Source organism: Eleutherodactylus coqui, chromosome 3, assembly GCF_035609145.1.
Source record: "Eleutherodactylus coqui strain aEleCoq1 chromosome 3, aEleCoq1.hap1, whole genome shotgun sequence".
Lineage (NCBI taxonomy): Eukaryota > Metazoa > Chordata > Amphibia > Anura > Eleutherodactylidae > Eleutherodactylus > Eleutherodactylus coqui.
The window spans coordinates 148,164,116-148,179,793 of record NC_089839.1 but is presented as its reverse complement, the minus strand read 5'-3'; the positions used below and the strand labels follow the sequence as shown (position 1 = coordinate 148,179,793).

Genomic DNA, 15,678 nt, shown 5'->3' with positions numbered 1-15,678 from the left:
CTGGTATAAACACCACATCCCAAACATGCAGAGAGCCAAACTGCTATATGGAGGAGCAATTGCACAGGTGAAGGTACTGATGAACAACCACTAACACGCCTTCCTTATATTGAGAGAGGCAGCCACTTAGTACTGTTTTTGCCTAAAAAAGGTACATACAGGGTGTCAAGCCACATATTACGTGCAGTGCACCATGCAGGCTTACAACCTATTAATAATGCCATATTTTAATCCAGCAGGTTGCCCTGCACCCCAGTAGTGAACCACACTGGCACCCTAGGCTCCCCACGTGCCCAAAGCCGTACTGCATGTTACTGATAAATACCAATAAATATGAGGTATTGGTTAATATTTTGGACAAAATATGCAAGCTCACAACCCGCGTCAAGGGTCCTCATTTACTTGTGAGTCCCTACACTAATTAAATCAATATGAATCAAGACACCTTGTATATGTGAGTGGCTGTTCATCAGTGCCTTACACCTGTGCAATTGCTCTTCCATATAGCAGTTTGACTGTCTACATGTTGAGGGATGTGGTGCTTATACCAGCCCTCTTGTATCAGTATATCAATAAATATAGGGCTGGTTTCTTGATCAATATAAAATGAAAACCTAATCTTCTTCTTAGGAGCTAGTTTGGTGAAAACATTAGCAAATTGCTTATATAACCAGTCCCAAATATCACTATATGTAGTGATAATATATTTCACATCACTGCAGACATATTGAACCTTCTAACGCTCAACATTTTTTTGTGGAACTCCCCTGAGACACGGACAACAAAAGAGGCAAAGCTTTACATTACCCCTCTTCGCTTAGGCTTATTTTGAAGGAAGCTAAAGAACCTATCATTGAGTTTTTGGATTGCAAAAGGAATCCCGAATACATTGAGAAAACTCATGCAAACACAGGGAGAGCATTCAAACTCCCTGAACATGTTGTCCTTGGTTAAATTTAAAGCAAGGATCCTCAAGGCAACAGTACTAACCCTCATGCCAAGCTGTGTCTCATTTACTGTATACTCTGTATCCAACGTCATCTTCTTATTACCTCTGAGGTACGTGATTACAACCACTATGAAAATAATTAATGTGTTCTGAGTAACGTTTTGCCCAACGGGACATTATTGGCAATCATCTAGTCCTCATCAAATTCTAAAATTAGATATTTAATTTCCTTTGACAAATAACACATAATAGATTGTACTGTGTCATTACTTGTGAAGCATCAATAATGGATATGTTAGTCTGTCCTTGTACAGAGAAACTGTGCAACAGTAAGGTTAAGCCATAAAGCCCAGATATCACTGACAATGTGAGAGATGGGGGTCATCTAACATCTACGAGGTTGTTAGGTTCAGTGTTCACCCTGCTAAGAAGACCAAGGCAGCACAAAAAGTACCATCAATTCCAGATTTACAGCTATATACCTTGCTCTATTCCCTCCCTATATCCCCTTTTCCTCAAAAAAATACATTACACTTTACACCCCTCAGAAAATTAATTTAGGTATAGTTTATGATGTGCTTTGTACTTAAAGGGTTTTTCTGAGCATTAAGAGAATGGCTAGAGGGCAGATAACTCTGTAAAGCAAAGTAAAAAAACATGACCCACCTTTTATATGTCCCACTGATTCTGCACTGCCCACCAACTCAAGCATATACGTCAAACATATCTGTATTATTATTATTATCTTTTTTTTTTTTTAAATGTTGGTGAGCTTGGAACAACATCCTAGACCCCTCCACAATGGTCATACATGTCTGTCTTATGTGGATGCACTGTGCAAATCTATTATGTCTATTTTCTGTATGTGTGTTGCACAGCTGCAGCATCTGAAGGGTTAACTCCCTTAAAATCATTGCCTGTCAGCTCTGCTGCATGCTGAATGTATCTATCTTATAGTGTCATGTGGTACAAGTGAGGTGATAAACGTGAGTGTCTGAGAGCAGGAAGGGGTCTTCTTTTTTCTGTGTTAGAGCAGTGTTCCATCTTACCTGCTGCTCGGAGCTAACATAGAGCCACACGGGAGCACCTTTAGCTTCCATGTTGGAGAAGATGGAGGAAGAGGAACGATATCCCATAACGCATGGAGTATGAATGTAGAGGATTGAGCACCGTCCAGAGAGAGAGAGAGCACACCAAATCCAAATTGCTACTGAACCAGGTACCCGTTCACATTGCAGCAGTTATTTTTCCTGTGTGGCCGTCCGCCAATGGGATCACCACACAGAAGTACGTGATTTTAACACCCACGCGCAGAATGTGCGGGAGCATTTAAACTAAGTCTTCTGCTAAGTAATTTTGTCTTGCCAGTGAGTATGTGGAGAGGATCTTGTCTTTTTGCCTCCTCCGGAGCATATTTTGTGTCCAGGACCGGTGACATATAGATAACGTGGACTATAGGGTCATATTGTTCCTGTGTATTTTTGCCTCCCAACCTCTGAGCTTCTGCCTGTAAGTACTGCCGTCAATGTATCTGTAATTACCTGTTTTGCAAAGTTAAACTAAGTAAAGTTTTACTGGGCCTCAACTGTTCCTGAGGACCCAAGGTATGACACACTTGTCCAGGGTTTGTTAATCCGCCGTGTATGAATGCCGGTGTGTGGAATGATGGCATCATGAACTGACAATTACTACCCCCCCCCCCTCATCCTGAGGACTACTGGCCCTAACCTTTGCTGCGGTAACTCCCTCCTGGACCACTGTGACAGGTCCATGCACTACACCCCCCCCCAACTCCAGCCGTATGCTTGGGTAGCGAGTCATCCCCTGCAGTATTCCATGCTTGGGTATTGCAAAGGTTGGTGTCTCTCACGGGTCACCACAAGCTATAACATTAAAACCACTGATAGGTAAAGTGCATAACATTATTCATCATGTGACAATGGCATCTGTCAGGGATATATTAGGCAGCAAGGAGGTGGTCTGATAAAGCATCTGAGGGATGGGCTGAAAAAACAAGCCCACCTGTTAGGTTGTGCTGCTGGAGTTTGTTGTTCTACAGGGTTCCAGGAGCAGACCTGCCCAGGTGACGGTTAATTGAGCTGGCTGGGTGTGGTTGTTCAGGTCAGCCAATCCCCTGGGTCTGGGTGTGGATATATACTCTGCAATGAGGAAGCTGTATTTCCTCAGTTTTGTCTGCTGTGTGAGCAGTGTGTGGTCAGGTTGCAGCTTGCTGTGTGAGTAGTGTCTGGTCAGCTTGCAGCTTGCTGTGTGTGTAGTGTCCTGTGCTGCCTGTTTAGTGTCTTGCTAGAGTAGAGACTGCAAGACACGAGGAGCCTTGTCAGGACCTTGCAGCTTAAGTTCATTGGCCAATGCACGAACTAATCCCTTGCTTTTATATTCAACCTTACCATCTGCTTTAGCATGCGAGGTTGTGTGGTAAGTGAGTTTGTGCATTTAATGTGTCAGTTCCAACTGGTTGAGAGTGTCACCCTTTCAGGGAGAGCTGGGCCGAGGTTCCAGTGTGGGGCCGCCTTTATTGAGGCGATTACTCTGCTTGTAGGTAGGGCCAAGTCATCTTCCCTGCAGCACAGGGTCAGTTTCCCCTATCCCAGTGTCTTTGGGTCACGTTTGTGTGGCCCAGTGTTTATTTGCCCACACGAATCTAACACCGACCCATGGAAGTCCAGCCTCACAACTTACAGTAGCTCAAGGACTTGCTGTTACTGTTTTGGTGCCTGATATCACAGTAGCTTCAAAGGTCATGAGGAGTCTATGAGGGGAACCTACACAATGTTAGGCAGGTGGTTTAATGTTAACGTTGATAGGTGTATATACTTTGGGATATTATCATATAGTTCATATGCAAAGCAAAAAAACAGATATATCTTTAATTACAAAAGAAATGTGTGAAATAAGGACCCAGTAACACATAATTTTTATCTAAAACACATATCACTCTAAAATAAAAATTCAGCGTTAATTTAGTAGACTTCACTTGAATATATTCTCACCATTCATCCCAGTAAATATGTATTTGTGAATCTTTTCCGTAGAAGAAATGTTTATTAGGTTGTGCATGTTCATATTTTGGCAGATATTATTCATTACCTTCTACAGGTTGTTAATCATGGACTAAAGGCAATTAATGTCACCAAGTAAAAGGGAATCTATTGGTACTGCTATCAAGTATGGCTTTGTGCTCTGTAAAATAGTTGGTATTCACTTAAAGGGACACTAACATATGGGAACTTATGCCCATATAATATCCTGTGTGTGTTTCATCAATCTTGTAATAAACTTCTGTAAAAAAATTATTGTTATACCACTGTAAATTAAGTTTGAAGTGGCTGCCACAAGGGTTTTTCCTTCCAGCTCCTCTGCAATCTACTGTCTTTTGTTTGGTATTGAGTTTCTGCTAGGACGTTTGCTTAGCTGTGGTGAAGGGGCTAGCTTCATAGGCTGCTCCCTGCACTCATAGGCTGACAGATCTGCAGACACTGTGTGTAGCATTTCCGGTGCTAGGTAGGAGCTGCAAGTTGGAATGAGAGCCAGAGGTCATTAACAGGTAATCACGGTTTGCAGTACAAATGGAGGAAGCAGGTAGCTTTGACGGACAGAGGAGAGATAGAGGTTGTGAGCAGTTTAGGAGACAAAGCTTGATCAAGGCAGTACAGCATAATAATCACGCAATGCATGAAGGGACAGGTTTGTATAGAGGGCTAATTGGGAAAGGAACAAGACACAGTGGACTCGGTATCAGGAGTCAGATGAGCTATCCAGCATGCTGAATAGCTCAATCAGCAAAGGTCTCACCCGGAGCATGTGAGATCACTGGTTTGAATCCTGACACAGTGTTTGCAATCTTCACAATCATTGCCTCTCCTGCTGTTATAGTGTTTGTACACATTATATTGGAATTACTATTTAGCTAGAATGTCTCTGAATACCCAACTCCTACAATCAACCTGGGAAGGCACAGGGCATTCAGGTACTGCCTCATTGCTGATTGCTATAGAAGTTGGGAGAAGGAAGGTCACGACAGTGAACTACTGGCAAAATGCTAGGCTTTTAACATACCACCTGCCTGAAAGTGGATTGAAAAAAGCAGGGCAGCAGAAAAATGGGGAAGACAATCTGAAAATCAGAGACTAAAAACATGAAACTGATGCAAATGAATTGGTAAGGAGAACTTGGTATATTTTAGAAAACTTAAGGGGGGGCAGGGACTTGTTATTTGTATATTGCCAACATATTCCACAGCACTTTCAGGTAATTTACTTATTAGCCCCAGCAAGCTGGCTACTCATTTTACTGAAGCCTGTGTCAAGCTTCAGCCAGCTACCTGAACCATGCAGGGATTGAACCCTCAACCCTCAGATCATGTGTGAGAGCTTAGGACTGGATATGCTGCCTTGACACTCTGCACCACACTACATGATGTTGTGATCAACCATACTGGTACGAAAGGTACTTGACCACTAATTTAGCATATATAATAAAGCATGAGAAGGCATCACATTTAGAGATGAGCGAGCACCAAAATGCTCGGGTGCTTGTTACTCGGAACGAACTTTTCGCGATGCTCGAGGGTTCGTTTCGAATAACGAACCCCATTGAAGTCAATGGGTGACCCGAGCATTTTTGTATTTCGCCGATGCTCGCTAAGGTTTCCTTGTGTGAAAATCTGGGCAATTCAAGAAAGTGATGGGAACGACACAGCAATGGACAGGGCAGGCGAGGGGCTACATGTTGGGCTGCATCTCAAGTTCACAGGTCCCACTATTAAGCCACAATAGCGGCAAGAGTGGGCCCCCCCCCTCCCAAAAACTTTTACTTCTGAAAAGCCCTCATTAGCAATGCATACCTTAGCTAAGCACCACACTACCTCCAACAAAGCACAATCACTGCCTGCATGACACTCCACTGCCACTTCTCCTGGGTTACATGCTGCCCAACCGCCCCCCCTCCCCCCCACAGCGCACACCAAAGTGTCCCTGCGCAGCCTTCAGCTGCCCTAATGCCTCACCACCCTCATGTCTATTTAGAAGTGCATCTGCCATGAGGAGGAACCGCAGGCACACACTGCAGAGGTTGGCACGGCTAGGCAGCGACCCTCTTTAAGAGTGGCGGGGCGATAGCCCACAATGCTGTACAGAAGCAATGAGAAATAGAATCCTGTGCCACCGCCATCAGGAGCTGCACACGTGGGCATAGCAATGGGGAACCTATGTGTCACACACTATTCATTCTGTCAAGGTGTCTCTGCATGCCCCAGTCAGACCGGGCTTTTTAATTCATAGACACAGGCAGGTACAACTCCCTATTGTGAAGTCCCTGTCGACCGACAGCATGGGTGGCTTCCTGGAACCCACCGGCGGTACATAAAAATATCCCATTGCAGTGCCCAACACAGCTGAGGTAGTAATGTCGTGCTTAATGCAGGTGGGCTTCGGCCCACACTGCATGCCCCAGTCAGACTGGGCTTCTTTACAAGTGGAAACAGATGCATTTATAATTCCCTGTGGACCCACAGCAGGGGTGGGTGCCAGGAAGCCACCGGCGGTACATAGAAATATCCCATTGCATTGCCCAACACAGCTGAGGTAGTAATGTCGTGCTTAATGCAGGTGGGCTTCGGCCCACACTGCATGCCCCAGTCTGACTGGGGTTCTTTACAAGTGGACACATGTAGGTTAAACTCCGTGTGCACCTACAGCATGGGTGGCTCCCTGGAACCCACCGGCGGTACATAGAAATATCCCATTGCAGTGCCCAACACAGCTGAGGTAGTAATGTCGTGCTTAATGCAGGTGGGCTTCGGCCCACACTGCATGCCCCAGTCTGACTGGGGTTCTTTACAAGTGGACACATGTAGGTTAAACTCCGTGTGCACCTACAGCATGGGTGGGTGCCAGGAAGCCACCGGCGGTACATAGAAATATCCCATTGCATTGCCCAACACAGCTGAGGTAGTAATGTCGTGCTTAATGCAGGTGGGCTAAAAATTTATTTGATTACACTGTAGGCGAGGGCCCACAAAAATTGCTGTATCAACAGTACTAATGTACCTGAAAAAAATTGGCCATGGCCAACCAAGAGGGCAGGTGAAACCCATTAATCGCTTTGGTTAATGTGGCTTAAGTGGTAACTAGGCCTGGAGGCAGCCCAGTTTAACGAAAAATTGGTTCAAGTTAAAGTTTCAACGCTTTTCAGAGCATTGAAACATCTAAAAATTGTTTAGAAAAATTATGAGTGAGCCTTGTGGCCCTAAGAAAAATTGCCCGTTCAGCGTGATAACGTGAAGTTTCAGGAGGAGGAGCAGGAGGAGGAGGAGGAGGAATATTAGACACAGATTGATGAAGCAGAAATGTCCCCGTTTTGGATGGTGAGAGAGAACGTAGCTTCCATCCGCGGGTGCAGCCTACGTATTGCTTACGTATCGCTGCTGTCCGCTGGTGGAGAAGAGAAGTCTGGGGAAATCCAGGCTTTGTTCATCTTGATGAGTGTTAGCCTGTCGGCACTGTCGGTTGACAGGCGGGTACGCTTATCTGTGATGATTCCCCCAGCCGCACTAAACACCCTCTCCGACAAGACGCTAGCCGCAGGACAAGCAAGCACCTCCAGGGCATACAGCGCTAGTTCAGGCCACGTGTCCAGCTTCGACACCCAGTAGTTGTAGGGGGCAGAGGCGTCACCGAGGATGGTCGTGCGATCGGCTACGTACTCCCTCACCATCCTTTTACAGTGCTCCCGCCGAATCAGCCTTGACTGGGGAGCGGTGACACAGTCTTGCTGGGGAGCCATAAAGCTGGCCAGGCCCTTAAAGACTGTTGCACTGTCTGGGCTGTACATGCTGCTCGATCTACACACCTCCCCTGCTACATGGCCCTCGGAACTGCGCCTTCTGCCACTAGCGCTGTCGGATGGGAATTTTACCATCAGCTTGTCCGCCAGGGTCCTGTGGTATAGCAACACTCTCGAACCCCTTTCCTCTTCGGGAATGAGACTGGGAAGGTTCTCCTTATAGCGTGGGTCGAGCAGTGTGTACACCCAGTAATCCGTAGTGGCCAGAATGCGTTGAATGCGAGGGTCACGAGAAAGGCATCCTAACATGAAGTCAGCCATGTGTGCCAGGGTACCTGTACGCAACACATGGCTGTCCGCACTAGGAAGATCACTTTCAGGATCCTCTTCCTCCTCCTCCTCCTCCTCCTCCTCCTCCTCCTCAGGCCAAACACGCTGAAATGATGACAGGCAACCAGCATGGGTACCGTCAGCAGTGGGCCAAGCTGTCTCTTCCCCCTCCTCCTCATCCTCCTCCTCCTCCTCCTCCTCCTCCTCCTGAACGCGCTGAGATATAGACAGGAGGGTGCTCTGACTATCCAGCGACATACTGTCTTCCCCTGGCTCTGTTTCCGAGCGCAAAGCGGCTGCCTTTATGGTTTGCAGGGAACTTCTCAAGATGCATAGCAGAGGAATGGTGACGCTAATGATTGCAGCATCGCCGCTCACCACCTGGGTAGACTGATCAAAGTTTCGAAGGACCTGGCAGATGTCTGCCAAACCAGGCCCACTCTACTGAAAAGAATTGAGGAGGCTGACTCCCACTGCGCCGCCCATGTTGGAGTTGGTATTCCACGATAGCTCTACGCTGCTCATAGAGCCTGGCCAACATGTGGAGCGTAGAGTTCCACCGTGTGGGCACGTCGCACAGCAGTCGGTGCACTGGCAGATTAAAGCGATGTTGCAGGGTGCGCAGGGTGGCAGCGTCCGTGTGGGACTTGCGGAAATGTGCGCAGAGCCGGCGCACCTTTACGAGCAGGTCTGACAAGCGTGGGTAGCTTTTCAGAAAGCGCTGAACCACCAAATTAAAGACGTGGGCCAGGCATGGCACGTGCGTGAGGCTGCCGAGCTGCAGAGCCGCCACCAGGTTACGCCCGTTGTCACACACGACCATGCCCGGTTGGAGGCTCAGCGGCGCAAGCCAACGGTCCGTCTGCTCTGTCAGACCCTGCAGCAGTTCGTGGGCCGTGTGCCTCCTATCTCCTAAGCTGAGTAGTTTCAGCACGGCCTGCTGACGCTTGCCCACCGCTGTGCTGCCACGCCGCGCGACACCGACTGCTGGCGACGTCCTGCTGCTGCTGACACATCTAGATTGCGAGACAGAGGTTGAGGAGGAGGAGGAGGGTGCTTTAGTGGAAGAAGCATACACCGCCGCAGATACCACCACCGAGCTGGGGCCCGCAATTCTGGGGGTGGGTAGGACGTGAGCGGTCCCAGGCTCTGACTCTGTCCCAGCCTCCACTAAATTCACCCAATGTGCCATCAGGGAGATGTAGTGGCCCTGCCCGCCTGTGCTTGTCCACGTGTCCGTAGTTAAGTGGACCTTGCCACTAACCGCATTGGTGAGGGCGCGTACAATGTTGCGGGAGACGTGGTCGTGCAGGGCTGGGACGGCACATCGGGAAAAGTAGTGGCGACTGGGAACTGAGTAGCGCGGGGCCGCCATCATAGCTTTGAAGGACTCCGTTTCCACAACCCTATACGGCAGCATCCCAAGGCTGATAAATTTGGCTATGTGGACGGTTAACGATTGAGCGTGCGGGTGCGTGGTGGCGTACTTGCGCTTGCGCTCCAACACTTGCGCTAGTGACGGCTGGACTGTGCGGTGCGAGACATTGGTGGATGGGGCCGAGGACAGCGGAGGTGAGGCTGTGGGTGCAGGCCATGAGACGGTTGTGCCTGTGTCCTGAGAGGGAGGTTGGATCTCAGTGACAGGTTGGGGCACAGGGGGAGAGGCAGCGGTGCAAACCGGAGGCGGTGAACGGCCTTCGTCCCACCTTGTAGGGTGCTTGGCCATCATATGTCTGCGCATGCTGGTGTTGGTCAGGCTGTTGGTGGTGGCTCCCCGGCTGATCTTGGCGCGACAAAGGTTGCACACCACTGTTCGTCGGTCGTCAGGCGTCTCTGTGAAAAACTGCCAGACCTTAGAGCACCTCGGCCTCTGCAGGGTGGCATGGCGCGAGGGTGTGCTTTGGGAAACACTTGGTGGATTATTCGGTCTGGCCCTGCCTCTACCCCTGGCCACCGCACTGCCTCTTGCAACCTGCCCTGCTGATGCCCTTGCCTCCCCCTCTGAAGACCTGTCCTGAGTAGGCGTTGCACACCAGGTGGGCTCAGTCACCTCATCGTCCTGCTGCTCTTCCTCCGAATCCTCTGTGCGCTGCTCCCTTGGACTTACTGCCCTTACTACTACCTCACTGCAAGACAACTGTGTCTCATCGTCATCGCCCTCCTCACCCACAGAAAGTTCTTGAGACAGTTGGCGGAAGTCCCCAGCCTCTTCCCCCGGACCCCGGGAACTTTCGAATGGTTGGGCATCAGTGACGATAAACTCCTCTGGTGGGAGAGGAACCACTCCTGCCCAATCTAAGCAGGGGCCCGAGAACAGTTCCTGGGAGTGTTCCCGCTCCTGAGCAGGTGTCATTGTAGTGGAGTGAGGAGGCTGGGAGGAAGGAGGAGCAGCAGACAGAGGATTCGGATTTGCAGCACTGGACGGCGCAGAACTGTGGGTGGATGATAGCTTGCTCGAAGCACTTTCTGCCATCCAGGACAGGACCTGCTCACACTGCTCATCTCTAATAAAGGTCTCCCGCGTGGACCCATTAATTGGGCGATGAATGTGGGGACGCCAGAAACGTGCCTCTCTCCTAATCGCGCAACAGTCGGCTGCGACACACCTGGATCAGGAGCTCGGCCTGTGCCCACACCCTCACTTGGCCCTCCGCGTCCTCGGCCACGTCCACGTCCACGTCCTCTAGGCTTACCCCTACCCCTCAGCATGCTGTATTACCAGTGATTTGATTTCCCAGGCAGGAAATAAATTGGCGCAAGCCTGCAGGCCAAATATAATGTTTTCGCTTTTTTGCAAACGGAAGACCCCACTGCGTGTATTCAATGAACAAGAAGTTTAATATCTGTGGTGTGGCCCTCAAAAAGTGTCACACAACTATAGTGTAGCAGAGTTATTAACTCTAGCAGAGCAGGTATTTGCCAGTCAGGAAAGACAATGGCGCTAGGCTGCAGTAAAGCGTAGCTGGTTGCGTCTGATTTTTGTACGTAGTACACGCAGCACACACGTACACGCAGACCTTAGGACTGACACAGGCAGGCCAAATATAATTTCTTTTCCTTTTTAGCAAAGGGAAGACCCCACTGCGTATATTCAATGAACAAGAAGTTTAATATCTGTGGTGTGGCCCTCAAAAAGTGTCACACAACTATAGTGTAGCAGAGTTATTAACTCTAGCAGAGCAGGTATTTGCCAGTCAGGAAAGACAATGGCGCTAGGCTGCAGTAAACCGTAGCTGGTTGCGTCTGATTTTTGTACGTAGTACACGCAGCACACACGTACACGCAGACCTTAGGACTGACACAGGCAGGCCAAATATAATTTCTTTTCCTTTTTAGCAAAGGGAAGACCCCACTGCGTGTATTCAATGAATAATAAATGTCTTCTGGCCCTGCCTACACAATTCTATCCCTGTAGTATTAATGCCAGGTGCAATGCTCTGCACAGCCGGTTTTGAGAAAAAAAAAAAATATGCAACACTGCTAACAGCAGCCTGGACAGTACTGCACACGGATAGAAGTGGCCCTAGAAAGGACCGTTGGGGTTCTTGAAGCCTACACTAACTCCTAACACTCTCCCTGCCTAACCCCCACTTCTGTCCCTATTGCTGGGCGCAATGCTCTGCAGATCCAATTTTGGACTAAAAAAAAAAAATTACTGTGCTAACACAGTACTGCACACTAGTAGATGTGGCCCTGAGAAGGGCCGTTGGGGTTCTTGAAGCCTACACTGACTCCTAACGCTCTCCCTACAGCAGCACCAGCAGCAGCACTTTCCCTCAGCTAAGTCACAAGGCATGTGTGGCGAGCCGCGGGAGGGGCCGATTTATATACTCAGGTGACATCTGATCACCCCAGCCACTCACAGCAGGGGGGTGGTATAGGGCTTGAACGTCACAGGGGGAAGTTGTAATGCCTTCCCTGTCTTTCAATTGGCCAGAAAAGCGCGCAAACGTCTCAGAGAGGAAACTGAAAGTAACCGGAACACCGCGTGGTGCTCGTTACGAGTAACGAGCATCCCGAACACCCTAATATTCGCACGAATATCAAGCTCGGACGAGTACGTTCGCTCATCTCTAATCACATTACATACTGTGGTGGTCTATATATTATTAACATGATTGTTACTGAACATTATAGGGCACAGCCCTGTTGTACCTTCCTTATTACCACAGAGCTCAAAGTATCTGTGAAAGCTGCATTATGAATAGTCCATCTAAATTATTTTATTTTTTGTTACACAAAAGAGTTTGATATTTCCTAAAGTTTATTTTTTATTTTTTGCATCTGTATCCTGCATATACAAGAAACCTTACACAAGAGTTGATGTATAGTGGTGGGCACAAACATGATAATTCTTAAACAAAAACCTTTTATTCATGTATAGTAAGAAGTATCCCTCATTAGAAATCCATAGCATCATCACATATCTTCAAATATAAAAATTCAACACAGTGGCATATGTAGAAGAGAGGAGGTTTTTAAACCGCAACATGCTCTAAGTATGTAGATTTTCTTCAAGCATTGTTCTATAAAAACACCTGAAAGAAACGCATTTGTGAAGGAAACCTATTATTGTTCTAATTTTAATAGGTCATTATGACCTGTTTCATTTGACACTGACAGATAAAAAGCTGTCTTCTAATCTCCCACTACAGTGTCAGTAACAATTTGGGTGTCAGGAACTGAATTGGGGACCTTCAGTCGGTAGCTCTTACTACTGAGCCATCCAGCCTATACAGTTCCTCTGCATGATTCTCAGCCTTGTCCCATGATCCCACTTATCTAGTTCCTGCCTCCTGGTCCTGACCCCGCCTCTGTTCCTAATTAGGCTCATTATAAAAGCCTGACCCTGCCACTGCCCCAGCACGTGATTATCGTGCTCCAAACCTTAATCAAGCTCCAGTTCTGCCTGCTCCTCTGCAATTCTACTAGACCTTCTGATACTGATCTCTGGCTTCCTTTCTCACTATGGTATTCGCTTCATCCACCTGTACTGCAAACTGAGACCTCTCGCTGCCGATCTCTGGCTTCCCTTCTGACTATGCTACTCAACTCATCCACCTGTACTGCAAACTGAGACCTCCCGCTGCTGACCCCTGGCTTGCCCTCGAACTACTCTCCAGACCTGCGGCTATTACACCTGAGGCTCCAACCCAGTGCTTGAAACCGCTAACATTGGGATTTGTAAGAGCACATGAAAATGGTTTCCATACAATGGTGTCACCTGTCTCTTGATGGCAGACATTGAAATAAGTGGAGCTGCTTGTCGAATGACCAGATGATCCTCTTTAATGATGGTTTGTTGAGAGCTTCCTGAGCCCGGTTGCCTTTTGTGTATGCCCTCACACATTCACAGGTCATAACATCTTCTGATAGTCTGGTCATAACAACCCAGGTGGCAGGCAATTCGTCAATACAACCATCTAGCTTCTCACATGAAAAAAATACGCCCCTCTCAAACTCTGGTAATAGGATGAAATTTCTTCTCTGTGTTGTAGAGGTGTCTAGTGGTCAACAAGCTCTACACAAGCGGAAGAAGAGGTCACTACACACAAGGAGCCTCTGAGAGCCTTTTATAGGCCAAGGGGGCAATCACTTTTAGGGCCTCAGGTGACAAGACCGTTCATCTAATCACAACTCTTATCATTTGTATATCTGCCTGAGATGGAACTGCATCCTGAGTTTTGCAGCAAAATGACAACTCCCTCTAGGCAAGAAGCAAAATCTAACAAAAAAATATAGCAATGGAATCAGCTGAGATTGTGCTTTATTGATGTTTTATGTTATGGTCAAATCAGGGCCTTCACAGTCCATTGGCAACAAAGCTCTAGTGGGCAGAGTTTACTTTATCTTACTCTGTAATGTTTCCTCGTTATTAGAAACATACTATTGTACAGTGCCAGGAGCATCAGAGCTGATATTGGCTTTAATGTATTGAAAATTTCGTAATTTGATTTCTTTGGATTACATGATATGCGCAGTGACCGCATTTTCTGTTGTAACACTGTGCAGACCAAAACTTGAGCAAAGTTAGTTCTAACCATATCATTGCCCTGTTCCTTAAGTCTCTAACATCTGCAAAAGCTCACTACATGTTTCTATAAACGTCCATGTCATCGATGCGCGTGATATGTAGTTCCCAGAGAAAGAAGTTTTCTAGTTGCGATTTTCTCTTTCCTTTTGTAACAAGAAGTTCCATGTCACTGTCGTCCATGAGGCGAATCAGGTCACCATCTGGATCCTTCATATTCAGAGCCAGCTCAATGCCAGGGAACTGATTTCTGGTTGAGAACATCAATAAGAAAGTGGTAAGCAGTGAGGAGTAAATTCACAAATTTATCAATTTACAGAAAAAAAATCTTCAAGGAGGAATTTTCTCAGACTTTAATGTGCAATGTTGCATTGTTCACGAGCCTTTACTCCCCCCCGCCCAACTACTTTTTGGGCCACTAAATTAAATCCTCACCCAGGCGTAGTGTATGACAGTTGCGTAATATGCAGCATATGTACATGGCTGAAATACACATATTCCTCCCTTACTTGTGTAAATACGCAGTGAATATGCATGTATTATGTACCTCTCTCACTATCAGGGCTTAAACAGATGAACGTGTTTTAGTCCCGTTATGTGGCCGTGAAAATTAAACTACACGCAAAAAAATATAGGACTTGCCCAATCTTTCTCGCATGTTGTTAATACTACATGCAAGAAAGATAGGGCAGGACCTATCTTCCAGCTTTTTTTTTTCAAACTCGCATGCACTCGTGCTCTTTATGTTCCCCCTCTTTTGCACGGATTGCTCCATATGACCCCTTTCTCCAATTCATAGTCCCCATACCAAAGAAAAACAAAAAATAAATCAGACCAGAAGCGAGAACTGTTAAGGACCAATTAGACACAACGATTGTCATTTAAAATTCGCTCAAAAGCTGTCTTTTGAGCGATAATCGTTGTGTGTAACTGCACTGACATCGTGTAGTTTTCGTTAAGCCATCGCTCATTGTTGTCTTTCAGCCTGCTGAAAGAAGACTATGAGCCTTATCAGGGATTCACAGCGGGATACAGCTGATACTATTGTTTCAGCTGTATCCCGCTCCCTGATGACAGGCTGGGTATGAAGAACAGAGCGGTCCAGCTCAGTTCTCCATACCCGGCACGGAGCGCTTGGCTGTATGACAGGGAACCTGCATATTCACTGTATATTTAAGTACAAAACCAATGCAATTTTGTGTGTTCTTTTTTACACACATAAATACACAGCGTATTTATGTAGCAAAACGACTGCAGCATGTCAGCTTGTGAATACGCTGCATATTAACGGGCCGAAATACGCATATGCCCAAGTAAATGCACCCTCAATCCATTGCTCCGATTTTCAGCTGCCCGCTAAATAGCAGTGGCAGTGCAGCCAGCGCTGAAGCCCTACAGCCCAATGTCATTGTGTCCTGACTGCAGGCCGCCCATCACCATATACTATTGTGGGGTGTATGCGCATGTAATACGTGTCAAGATAGTACATGCTGCCCTTTTTCTTAAGCACATAAAATACTTAATTAGTGTGAGTGGCAACATGGCCTCCTATGCGATATTGGTA

General features: G+C 47.2%; 1 protein-coding gene across 2 annotated transcripts in view; it reads right to left on the bottom strand.

The window, feature by feature from the left end:
- Window positions 1-12,392: 12,392 nt before the first annotated feature.
- The window catches only part of NCF4 (neutrophil cytosolic factor 4), a 55,763-nt gene continuing 52,477 nt past the window's right edge, over window positions 12,393-15,678 (bottom strand). For both annotated transcript variants that reach the window (XM_066596293.1, XM_066596294.1), the window contains exon 11: window positions 12,393-14,364. In XM_066596293.1, the coding sequence (XP_066452390.1) occupies window positions 14,172-14,364 (193 nt within the window). In that variant the 3' untranslated portion in view covers window positions 12,393-14,171. The remainder of the gene's footprint in view (window positions 14,365-15,678) is intronic.